This window comes from Hippopotamus amphibius, chromosome 11 (assembly GCF_030028045.1).
Source record: "Hippopotamus amphibius kiboko isolate mHipAmp2 chromosome 11, mHipAmp2.hap2, whole genome shotgun sequence".
In the NCBI taxonomy this organism is placed as follows: Eukaryota; Metazoa; Chordata; class Mammalia; order Artiodactyla; family Hippopotamidae; genus Hippopotamus; species Hippopotamus amphibius.
The window spans coordinates 41,651,993-41,664,001 of NC_080196.1; the positions used below are offsets into that span (position 1 = coordinate 41,651,993).

Sequence of the window (12,009 nt, forward strand, 5' to 3'; positions counted from 1 at the left end):
GATCTTCATTCTGCTGAATCACCTCTGACCCTCCACTCACGTGTCTTGCTGAGTTCATTTTTCAGCACTAGCATACGTACCTCCACTTCTGCAAGTTCTGTTGCATGTAAAACAACAGCATGGTTCACACAGTACTGACACACGCTGGGAGTATTTCTGTTTACCAGCTAGAGCTGCACTGCCATGTTGATGGCATAAGCCTGCCACTTTGAAATGAACTCTGGGCAATTTTGAAAGATTTGCGTTATTTCCAATTTTCCACGTGAGATGAGTATTTATAACTTCGTTACAGTACTACTCCAAATCTGCATGATTCAAATGCATATGAAATGCACCCTTCATGGTACAAGGTTTCTTGATGCACTAAAAGGAGTACTGCTGGGAAGAAGGGAATCACTCTTAGGCCAGGGAAGAGCTGGTTCCCTGAGATCTGAGCTACGGGACTGAGATGGTGATGGGGCTGCCAAGCTCTGGCGGCAGCTGAGTGGAGAAAGCTTCCCTTCCTTCCGACCTGTTCATTGACTTTGGTGTGTGAGGGCCCTTGGTGGATAAGCAATCGCACTATCTGGGCATCTCCTTTCCAGGCTGCCAAGTGCAGAGGGTAACAGCCTTTAGAATCAGCCACATTGGTCAGCGCGTCATTCCTCAGAAGAACCTCGACCACATCCCTAGAAGGCAAAAATTGATCATGAGTTTGCAGAACCCACAAGTCTTCTGTACTGCCAGCTCTGCACATTTGTATAGCACAAGGCCCTTCCACAAAGATGATCTCATCTGGTTCCCCATCTCTACCTGAGCTCACCACCTGACTCTTCCTTTTATTCCATGAGCTACTCGTACACCTGTTGACAGCGGCTGAGCCATCTTGAGCCACACTACACGGATTGTCACCTCCCGGTGTGTCTGGGCTTTCTAGATTATCCGTCTATTTTCCATTATTTGGAAAATGTCTGGTCCCCTTGTCTAAACCTTGCAATGTTTCCTTGTTTGTGATGTTGACACAGCATTCAGGGATAGAATTTACATAAAAGTAGTCACGCAAAACAAATATCATTATTTACCACATTATTCAGAGCATTTAGTGATGTGGGAGCTGGAAGTGGACAGGCAGAGCAGAATTAAAGTGGTTGCAAACATAAGCCAGACACATATGGTATCACTTGATACATCCAGAAAGGAGGACTTGGCTTCCTTCTTGGTGACACCACTAATTAAGCAGATATAAATGTATAATTATCCCCACGCACATGAGGTCAAAGAAAATCTCCACTGTAAATAAAAACAGCATCCGGAGACAAACTTGGCTAACAAGCTACAGTCATTTAAGTCCAATATTCACTTTAACTCAGGTTACCCCACTATTTAAGGGGGAGGGAGTCTCTACACATTTTCTGTTAGCTCTGTCTCAGATGGTTATAGAAATGACCACATTACAGGAAATGATCACATTCCATATATCTTAGGAAAGTTTAATGTAGAAGGAAACAGCCATCACTTCTTTCTGGTACATTGGCGTCAATTAGGCTGGGTCAAATATTGCAAAAGCGATACAGAATACCATCAGGTGGTAGGGCCCTGCTCCAATTCAGAAAAATCTAAATGGTCCCAATAATCCTTCCTCATAAAAACTAAACTTCTACTGCTTATCTCCTTTAGTATTATGCCTCAAACTCTCCCCAACGCCCTCTCTCCTGTTACACTCTGGTTTTCATTCTTCGTGTCAAATCTGCCCACCGTACTCTACCACTCGGCCTCCTTCTCCTCCGAGCCTTGCCATTCTCCCTCACTTGAAGGGCAGCACCCTCTTCAGGCTGCTAAACCATTGAAATCTGTGCCTTCTCTCAAATCCCCACCAAAGCACACCTTCTCCAGACAACTCCACACAAATCTCACCCAATTCTTAATAAACTCTCTATACTTAGGGGAATTAAATAGGCCATATTATTGATGTATTTTTCCCCTTAAAAATAGTTCTTGTTGTGTACAAGGTTAATCTTAAGAGGAAAGAGTGGCAAGCAGAAAGATAAAGTAAACAGAAAGAAAGTTTCTCATGACCACTCGATCTATCTTCAGTTTATAAAGGGGCTGGTCACCTAGTAGATTATCCAGCCTCATTATGATCTGGTGGCCCCAAATGTGAGCTTTGTATTCAGATCATGGTAAGGCACTGCCCCATTTCAGAGGGGAAAACAATAAGCAGAAAAAAAGGTAAAACTTAACCTTTGGTTAAAGTTATTTTGGGGAGTGGGGTGGGGAAGGACGTTTAAATTACACACTAAAGAGACTCAACAATTCTGGACGGACTAAATTTAGTTTCCCTCTGTTTTTCAGCATCCCTGCCTAGTATACCTTTACAGAAGGAAAAAGAAAGACAATCTGAAGTCCTGGGTTCTGAAGAGCAGTGCAGGAACACAGCACGTTAATACTTACTTATGGCCATTCAAAGCAGCATGGTGCAGAGGTGTATACCCAGTGCTGTCAACACAGTTCACATTTGGCCCTCTCCAGATGCTACAGGGGAAAAAAAAAAAAGACTGAAGTCACAAACCAAATTTAGACACAGCTAGCTGCTTGGAAAAGAATTCTGTGTGGTGTTTAACCAAACGGGTTACTTCCACACAACCCCTGATAAAAGACAGCAGCTATTTACTACAGAAATGCACAGCACTGAGGGTACACAATGGTTTGCTGAACAAGAAGTCAAGTGTCAAGACAATAGTGTCATCATTTCAGAGCTGTCTTCCTGTATCCTCCTCATTTGTAATTTCATTATTCACTCAGTCTGGGACTCGTGTCTCTGAATACTGTCAGGATTGCAAGAACAGCTTGTTGAAAGGTCATCAAAAATATCACTGAACCAAACCACTGAGTCAGTTACAGGTACTGAGCACCCACCTCTGCTGCTGGTGACTGAAGGCTTGAGAGAAACTCCAGCATAGATCAGATTGATAATCAGGATCCTTCAACCACAAGGACCAAGATCAGAGAACCCACATTCATAAAAGCACCAGGATACATGTGTTAAGATGCAAGGGACAATTTTGTCTTTCCTTTGTGAATACGTCTTACTGGTAATAAAAAGAATAACAACAGAATCTACAATTTGAGTGCCTTGAGTCAGAAACAGCAGACTAAGATGATTGAAATGTCATCTCATTTAATTCTCAAAGACTTAATTCTGACTTCTGTTTCACACCTTACTACATTGCCCAGAGCTGCTAAAATACTACTAAGTAGTAGAGGGCAGCCTTGTTTTGTCCTTGCTAATGTTATTGGCAGTTAGTCTGAAGTAGATACCCTGTAACATGTAAAGGAAGTATCTTATTTTTTTCCTTTTTAAATGTATTAGAAATACTGTTTAATTTAAATACATTTTTGCATCTATGGATAAAAGCATAGTTTTTCACAGTGAACCAACTAAAATGTTATCAACAGCTTTCTTGATCTTGAGCCATTCTTTCATTCCTGGAATAACCTTATTTGGCCATTATCTATTAGGGCCATGTCAGTGAATTCTACTTGAGAGTATTTTACCTAGGATTTTCACATCTGCATTCATAAGTGAAGCTGGCCTAAAGTTTTTGCTTTTTGTGCTATCGTTATTGGGTGATGGAAGTATTAGGTTTTAAGTTACAGATCACCTGGGCAGCTATCTACCTATTTCTGTATTCAGGAATCACTGACATAGAGCACTAAAATTATAAAGAATCACCAGCAAAAACCATCTGGGCCGAGTCGTTATACACAAATGTTGGAAGCCGCATTATTTATAACAATAAAATTTTAGAAATAGCCCAAAAGTCCATCAGTAGAGAAATGATTATGATAACTAAGGTGTAGACACATAGAATATTACATACCATTTATATTGCTATGTAATTAGACAGAATAGAGATTATAGTATAAAGCTAAGGAGAAAAAAAGAAACAAAATTGTAAATATTGTAGAGAAAAAATATATATAAGAGACATTTACCAGGATAGCCGATTGAGTGCACAAGTTTATTCCATCTCCTGTCTAAAGTTGTATGAAGTGAAACGATTCCCACCCTACACCACAGATCATTGATGGACATAAAATAGATAGACTGAGCCTAAGAAAATAAGAAAAAATGTTATCAAGTAACTGGCAATGTTGAGGGATTCCTAAAAGGCAGAAATCAGACAAGTCTAGATCTACAGGAATGCAACCTAGAAGAATGCAAATTAAAATAATCACATACTGGGACTTCCCTGGTGACGCAGTGGTTAAGAATCTGCCTGCCAACTCAGGGGACATGGGTTCAATCCCTTGTCCCGGAAGATCCCACGTGCCAAGGAGCAACTAAGCACGCGCACCACAACTACTGAGCCTGCACTCTAGAGCCCAAGAGCCACAATTATTGAGCCCACACGCCCAGAGCTCCACAATAAGAGAAGCCACTGCAATGAGAAGCCCGTGTGCCACAACAAAGAGTAGCTCCCACTCGCCACAACTAGAGAAAGCCCATGCACAGCAATGAAGATCCCATGCAGCAAATAAATAAATAAATTTATTTATTTAATTTATTAAAAAAATAATCACATATCACTTTTCACCTATCAGACTGACAAAAATGAAAATAATGACATTATAAAATGCTTGTAAAGATCAGGGAAACAAATACTCTTAAATATCACTGACTGAGTTTAAATTGGTGAATTCCTCTGGGAAGATATTTGGCAGCACCCACCAAAACCAAAAATAGGCATTCACTCTGAGCCAGCATTTCCACTTCCAGGAGGCTATCCAACAGAAACACTTGTACATGTGCACAAAGACATCCTCGTACAGGAATGCTTCACTGTAAGAATAAGAACTACAAACTTAACGTCCATCCATAGGTGGGCAGTTAAATAACAGGTACCCCCCATAAAATGAATTATTACATAACAGTTAACAACAACAAAGGAAAGAAAACAAGTTGGACCTATGTGTCCTGATGTGGAAAGATTTTATGAGATACACTGTGTTATGGCAAAGTGAAAAAAATGTCATTATATAATACATAAAAGATGAGCCCTCCTTTTGTAAGTACACACACACACACACACACACATGCACACACATACACACATGGACGGATGGTGATGGGAAGTGTGCTCACCCAGTGTTGATGGTGGTTACCTCTGGGGAAGGAAGCGTGTGTTGGAGGGTGGGGGGGCACTGCAGAATGGTGAAGGGGGGCTTGCATATTCTGCTCTGTACTCTACCACACTATTTAAAACACGGTGAGACTGCATTCATGTAGTAGTCTTTTTAGAATTTTTTTTTTAAAGAAGGGGAGGAACCTATGTACAGGGAAAAGAAGAGAAAAAACCAAAGTATTAATAATACATGGTTGTATAGGTGTGGCATGGGTCACTTTAATAAGCATGCAGGTTTTGGGCTTAAAAGCTTAAGATTAATTTTAAGTGAAAAGAGAGGACATGTATACTCTGATAGCTACATTATTTGTTCCTTGTCAATTAAGGAAGCTGGTGACAAGGTCAGAAGCTTGTGGTTCTTCCTAGTGTCCCCATCCTCCGTTAAGCCTGGGTTCCTATAGCACCTCCCAAACAAACAGCTAAAAGCAATTATCTCTTCATCACATTTATACCTCATTTTCTAAACCAAAAATGATATACCTATGCCTGACAATGAAATAGGATGATGGAAAGTGAAACAGATCTGGAAAATCTAGAAGGAACCATTTTCATACTTAGTTTCAAATTCCCCACAAAACAAAAAAATCATCATTCTATTATAAAATAGGTGATGCTAAACTCTGAAAACAAAGGCAGAACTGAGCAAGCCCTCTGTCATTTTCTAACTCTTACCTCCATGTCTGCGGTTTAGACCTGATTAAGTTTGAATATCCCATACCAGCACTAAAACTACCTCAAAACAATTAGAAAAGACAAGGCAGAGAGATGAGGACCTTCCTGCATAAAGCTGCAACTTCCTTTTTTTTTTAATAATTTTTTAAAAATTTATTCTTTTTGGCTGCATTGGGTCTTCATTGCTGCATGCAGGCTTTCTCTAGTTGCAGTGAGTGGGGACTACTCTTTGTTTTGGTGCACAGGCTTCTCATTGCAGTGGCTTCTCTTGTTGCAGAGCATGGGCTCTAGGCATGTGGGCTTCAACAGTTGTGGCACGTGGGCTCAGTAGTTGTGGCACATGGGCTCAGCAGTTGTGGTACATGGGCTTAGTTGCTCCACAGCATGTGGGATCTTCCCGGACCCGGGATCAAACCCATGTCCCCTGCATTGGCAGGCAGATTCTTAACTAGTGCGCCACCAGGGAAGTCCCATAAAGTTTCCACTTTCCCAACTGGGTAAGGCCTCTTCCCTTCCTTTTTCTCTAACTAGCATTTCTTCTAAATGCCCACGTAGAAATTTGGTGGAATAGGGCATATATTAAATAAAACCTAAATGAAATGGAGAACTGTCATCTCTCTGCTGGGAATTTTAGCTTCAAACAGGATGGTAGTAACATTCCCCTCCACCCAAGTTTCTTCCTTTCTGGCAGCTCAAGAAAAGAACTATTTACAATCTAGGTCTTCCTCCCTATCACAGCTGTCCTATTAGGTTTTTCTAAAGCAGTAAGTACCAAAGGGCTGCTCACTGACAAACAAAAGCAGAACACAGCACACCAAGAGAACCAGGAAAAGAAAAAAAAAAAAGATCCAGGAGATTCCTAAACATTTAGTGCGCCATCACCACAGCACTGATTATATCTGACCTTGAACCACAGTGAATTCTTCATGGTGTGCTGCCGCACTATATATTTTAAGCCCTTTAAGGGAATCCTTCATGTTTCCAAGTGCACAACACTGTACAAGGAACTGCCCAGGGCCACTAGTCTGCAACTTCCAACATTTGGTTTTTCCTAACCTGCGACCCCAGTATGACATGATCTCTGTGCAGTATAATAAATCTGCTACTCCGTATCCATTAAAAATGGCAACAATCTCTCAAAGGGACATGTAAGAATATGGCATTTGAGATATCTTTACATAAAATACACAGATAGAAGAACCACAAGCTGGAACCAAAGTGGCCAGTCCACTTTCATCTGTGACTACTCCGTGGGATCAGGACTGAATGATATCCTACAGTGGCTCTCAGCTGGCAGCAAGCTGGGCTTCATGTTGTCCAGTTACCTAACTGCTTACTTTACACAGGCAAGCAATGGCATCTCAATGGGCTGGCAGAGTGTCCAATCTCGTTCAAATGCATAAATGTTTAGGCACTCTCTTCCACAGGCCAGAGTGCTACATAGTCTCCAGCCTTGAGGAGAGTGGGGAAGTCAGATAAGTAAACAAATGACAACACAGTGGGTAAATTTTGGGAAGTGTGCAAAGTGTAGCTCACAGGGAAATGGGAATACAAGGAGGCTTTGCAGAGGAGGAGACACTTAAGCTGAGCCTTTAAAGCTTACCAGAAATCAACCAGGCAGAGGAAACAAAGAGGAAACACCCAAATTCAAGGTCTCCTGAGTAGTCCCAGCAAACTGGGGCAAATGTAAGTACTTGTGAGTGGCTGGAGCATGATGGTGAATGCTTGGATGGAGCGGCAGGCAGAGCCAGCTCATGAAGGGTTCTGTGTGCCACTGAAAAGTTTCGAGCAGGGAAGGATCAGATGTACATTTTAGAAAACTCCTTCTGTTGAGAGCTGGGAAGTAGGAACCTAGATGGCACATTGTTATTCACCACACTGTTGTGATGGTCTGAAATATTTCAGAATTTGAAAAAAAAATCATTATGCTAAGCATTTGCATAGATGATAGACTAGAAGTGTGTGACTAGATCCAGGGAGACCAGCTGGAAGTTAGCAATTCAAGCATGAAGTGAGGACCTGAACAACAGCAGTGGTACGGGCTACTGAGAAAAAAGGATAGATTCAATAGAGAAGACAGGATCTGGTGACTAAATGGGGGGGGGGGGGTGTGACTTAATGGTGAACAATTCAGTGGTTAATGAGAGAGTAAACTGAGGAGGAAAACCAGTGTTGCTGTGCTGCTTTGTTTTGTGATTGTGGCAGTGTGAGGGAGGGGAGGGGAGGAGTTTTGTTTTGGATTAGGCGAGGCTAAAGTGAATTTGGACTCCCATGTGTAGTAGACGTCCAGTCAGTAGGTAGATATGAGGGTCTGGATCACCATGGTTACATGGTTAGTTTAAAATGACAATGCTCGGGACTTGCCTGGTGGCAACAGTGGTTAGGACTCTGTGCTCCCTATGCAAGGGGGCCTGGGTTTGATCCCTGGTCAGAGAACTAGATCCCACATACATGCTGCAACTAAGAGTTCACATGCCACAACTAAGAAGCCCACATGCTGCAACTGAGGAGCCGGCAAGCCACAACTAAGACCCAGTGAAACCAAATAAATAATGTTAAATAAATAAATGACGATGCTCAAATGTTGACATACATGTATGTTACCCTTATTCGACCCTTATAACCACATTATAAAGTAGGGAAGTACATGTTGTTATTTCCATCTTACAGGTAAGAAAACTTAAGTCCAAACGACTTACTGATTGTCACACACCTAATTAAAATCCCATGTCTGCCTTCAAATGCATGTTCCTTCTCGTTTATTCAGGCTCTTGACCTTGACTGTTGAGGCAAAACAACTTGGAGCTCTGTGGGTCTCCTCCTGCATTAGTTCCCAGGAAGTCAAAGACTCTCAGAGCACCAAGTCAGGAAAGGGCCTGTTCCATCACTGACTGTGAAGAGGGAGCAATGGCAACAGACTTGAGGAAGAAGAGACGTCCTGGGCAGCTCTCCATCAATTCTTCATTAAATCATTAAGGTCTAAACAGGAGTTTGTCTCATCAGCGTTTTTCTGCCAAAAGCCTTTGCTGTTTTCCTCTTTTGGTTATCCTTGCAAAGGCAGATTTATCTCTGAACCTCAGGAAGGACTGGCAGTTTTCCAACACAATGAAACATTGTCCAAAGTCAGTCTAATTTTAAAAAGACTTCATCTTACTCAAATGAATTTGACACATCCTTACTAAAATGCTTTCCACATACTTAACTGTTGAGGGTAAAAGGAGAGATAACAAGGAGTCTAGGAAACCATCCCCATCCTCAAAGAAGCTTGTAATCTTTGGATAAACACAAAACTTACAGACATGAAACAATCAGACAAGAAACCCCCAAAACAATGCCAGAGTTCTAGTTAATTGGGAAAAACTGAACATGCATTTTTATTTCTGCTCAATCCGGAAACCCATTAAAATGAGAGTAAAAACAAACCAAAAAAAAAAAAAAAAGAATAGGAGAAAGAGAACAGTGAACACAAAATGTCAACATTTATGGAAAATGAAAAGTAGATAAACTAGCAAAGCTGAGAAAGTAGATCCCTGCAGCCAGAGAAGGGGATGCCAATTCACACAAGCACCCTGGGAAGGCTCAGGGATTTAGAGGTACCTGGTCGTACAGAAGACCAGGGGTGAGGAGAGGCTGAAAACGAGGACTTGACACAAATTCTGTATGAGGAGCCCACCGGGTCTCCAGTCACATCCAGGGAAGCCAGTAGACTATTACTCCTGTACCCATGCAGGAGAAGGTAGATTTATTTTCCGAAGAAACTTAACCAGGTGGGCTCTAAAGCCAGGGACATTACAGACAGCAGAAGTCAGGAAGAGGCATTGTACTGAAAACAAAGGCCTTTACTGGAAGTCTACATCCTGAAGGACGAGATTCCAGGCCTGCTCACCCACTTGGCTCCCAAAATGCTAAGAGCTGTACCCTCCACCCTCAAGCAAAAGGTTGGAAGATTCTTTCCTGCAGAAACCAAATGACTCCACAGAAAGGTTCAACAGATGCTGACTTTTGGGGATTCCCTGACAAAGCGGGTGTGTTTCTGCCCAAACACCCTAGACAGAGCATATAAAACCCATCCTTGACAAGTTCATTCCAACTCTATATAGACCATCCAATCGGCTTTTTGGTGTCTCACTCTCAAATTAAAATGACAACCAAAGGTCACCATACATTTGAGGAAAGCGTTCAACATGAGAATAGAGAGCACAAAACAGAATAAAGGGACTCAAAGGAACAGAAATAAAGAACCAAATAAAATCTCAATCAAAAAGGCCTATTATCACACAAGAACTGGATTAGAAAAAATTGGAACAATCAGTGCAAAGCTTTTGGAAGTTAAAAAAAAAATTACAGTAGAAATATAAACAAACAGCTAGATGATAAAGCCAAGTAAATCCCTCAAAAGGGGAACCAAAAAAGAGATGGGAAATTCCAGAGAAAAGACAATTAGAGGACGAAAAGTTCCAGAGAAAGAGAGAAAGAGGACAGGAGAAAATTTATCAAAGAAATAACTTGAGAAATTTTCCTAGAGCTGAAGGATACGAACTTCCAGCTCAAAGAGTCCATCCTATACTTAGCACAATGAATAATTTTTAAAAAGACCCATCCCCAAGGCACACTGTGAAATTTCAGAATACAAGGGATAGAGAATCCAGTCTCACGAGAAAAAAATAGTTTGCATACAAAGGACTGAGTGGCATCAGAATTTTCAATAATTTCAAGACTTTCAACAAGTCTTATGGCTTTCGTCTCTGGAAGCGATAAAGCAAAAGAGCAATGCTTTCAAAACCCAAGAGTGAAATGATTTCCAACCTAGAATTCTATAAGCAGACAAATAATAAGTCAAGTATAAAAAGAGAATAAAGATATTTTTAGACATGCAGAGTCATAAATTTTACCTCCCACACACCCTTTTATCAGGAAGTGACTGGAGGATGTGCTCTACCAAATAAACGAGCAAACCAAGAAAGAGGAAGACAGGCATCCAGAAACGGGACGAAAAAAGGCAAAGGAAATCGAGCGTGCAGCAAGCCTCAAGAATACCCAATCATTGCTGGAGGATGCAGGGCTTTGGCATCTGCACGAAAAAATGAAGCTGACGATCAACTGATGGGTCTGACTGGGACATGGAAAATAATATTTAGGGATTTTAAAAGTATGGTTTTAGTTTGGGAATTAACACTGAGCTGGACATGGGAAACTAGTAAGAGAGGCAGAACAAGAAAAAAAAAAAGATTGGAGTATACTAATTGGTTCAGCAGGTGACTAATACTAATAGCCATAATAATATAAACATAAACATTAGATACTGATGTGACTAAAAATTGTCACATATCTGAAGGATGAAGGGGGAGGCAGTAGACCGAGACAGTGCAAGAAGGCTAAACCCTGCTATTCCATAACAAAGACTGATAGAGGATGTCTAAATTTTTAAAATCAAGAAATAGCAACATAAGTATAATAATCAGAAATATGGAGGAAACACCTGAAGCTCAGAGCTAAGAGCTGGAAGTGGCTGCTTTCCCAGAAAAGAACTCAGGTGCGTATAAACGGGCCCTGGTAAGGACGGTGCAGAAACAATTCTGACACAACACTTCAGACTAGACAAGTCCTTGTCAACTATGAAACGTATATTTCTGGTCACCTTGGCTTTGTCGTCATGTGTTTTGTGTTTCAAACATGATAAAAGGCAGTGACTTTGAATGGTTTATTCCCTTGTGAGAGAGAAACTCAGTGGAATGGCAACACCCCATTTTAACCTCACAGGTGACACAACTCACACAAAAAAACTTGGAAGGATGGCTTCCTTGTTCCACAAAATCAGCAAGGAGCTCTCCTCTCTCCTGCCAAGGATAACAGTCTTCTGCTTCTAGTCAGTAATCTGTGCACACAACATCTCACACAATATCACACACTATCACACACACTATCACACACACACTATCTCACACACACACTCACACACAATTACACACACACAATCACACACATTCTCTCTCACACACACACACACACACACACGCACGCACGTAAGTTCCGATACAGCAGGAACTGTCAGAAACCTCGTACATTCGCTCCAGTAACTGTTATTTTCAATCACTGCCTCCCTATCAACGCCTGTCAGGGGACGGGGAAGGGGGAGTGGGAATGATGGCAGAGGGAGCACAGTCTCAACACG

General features: G+C 41.4%; 1 protein-coding gene across 8 annotated transcripts in view; it reads right to left on the reverse strand.

The window, feature by feature from the left end:
* Positions 1 to 12,009, reverse strand: part of ANKS1A (ankyrin repeat and sterile alpha motif domain containing 1A) — a 174,451-nt gene that overhangs the window by 103,494 nt on the left and 58,948 nt on the right. For 7 of the 8 annotated variants that reach the window (XM_057700261.1, XM_057700263.1, XM_057700269.1 and 4 more), the window contains exons 2-3: positions 2,431 to 2,511; positions 512 to 668 (exon numbers count right to left, since the gene is read on the reverse strand). In XM_057700261.1, the coding sequence (XP_057556244.1) occupies positions 512 to 668; positions 2,431 to 2,511 (238 nt within the window). The remainder of the gene's footprint in view (positions 1 to 511; positions 669 to 2,430; positions 2,512 to 12,009) is intronic. The other variant, XM_057700264.1, reaches the window with a different exon arrangement.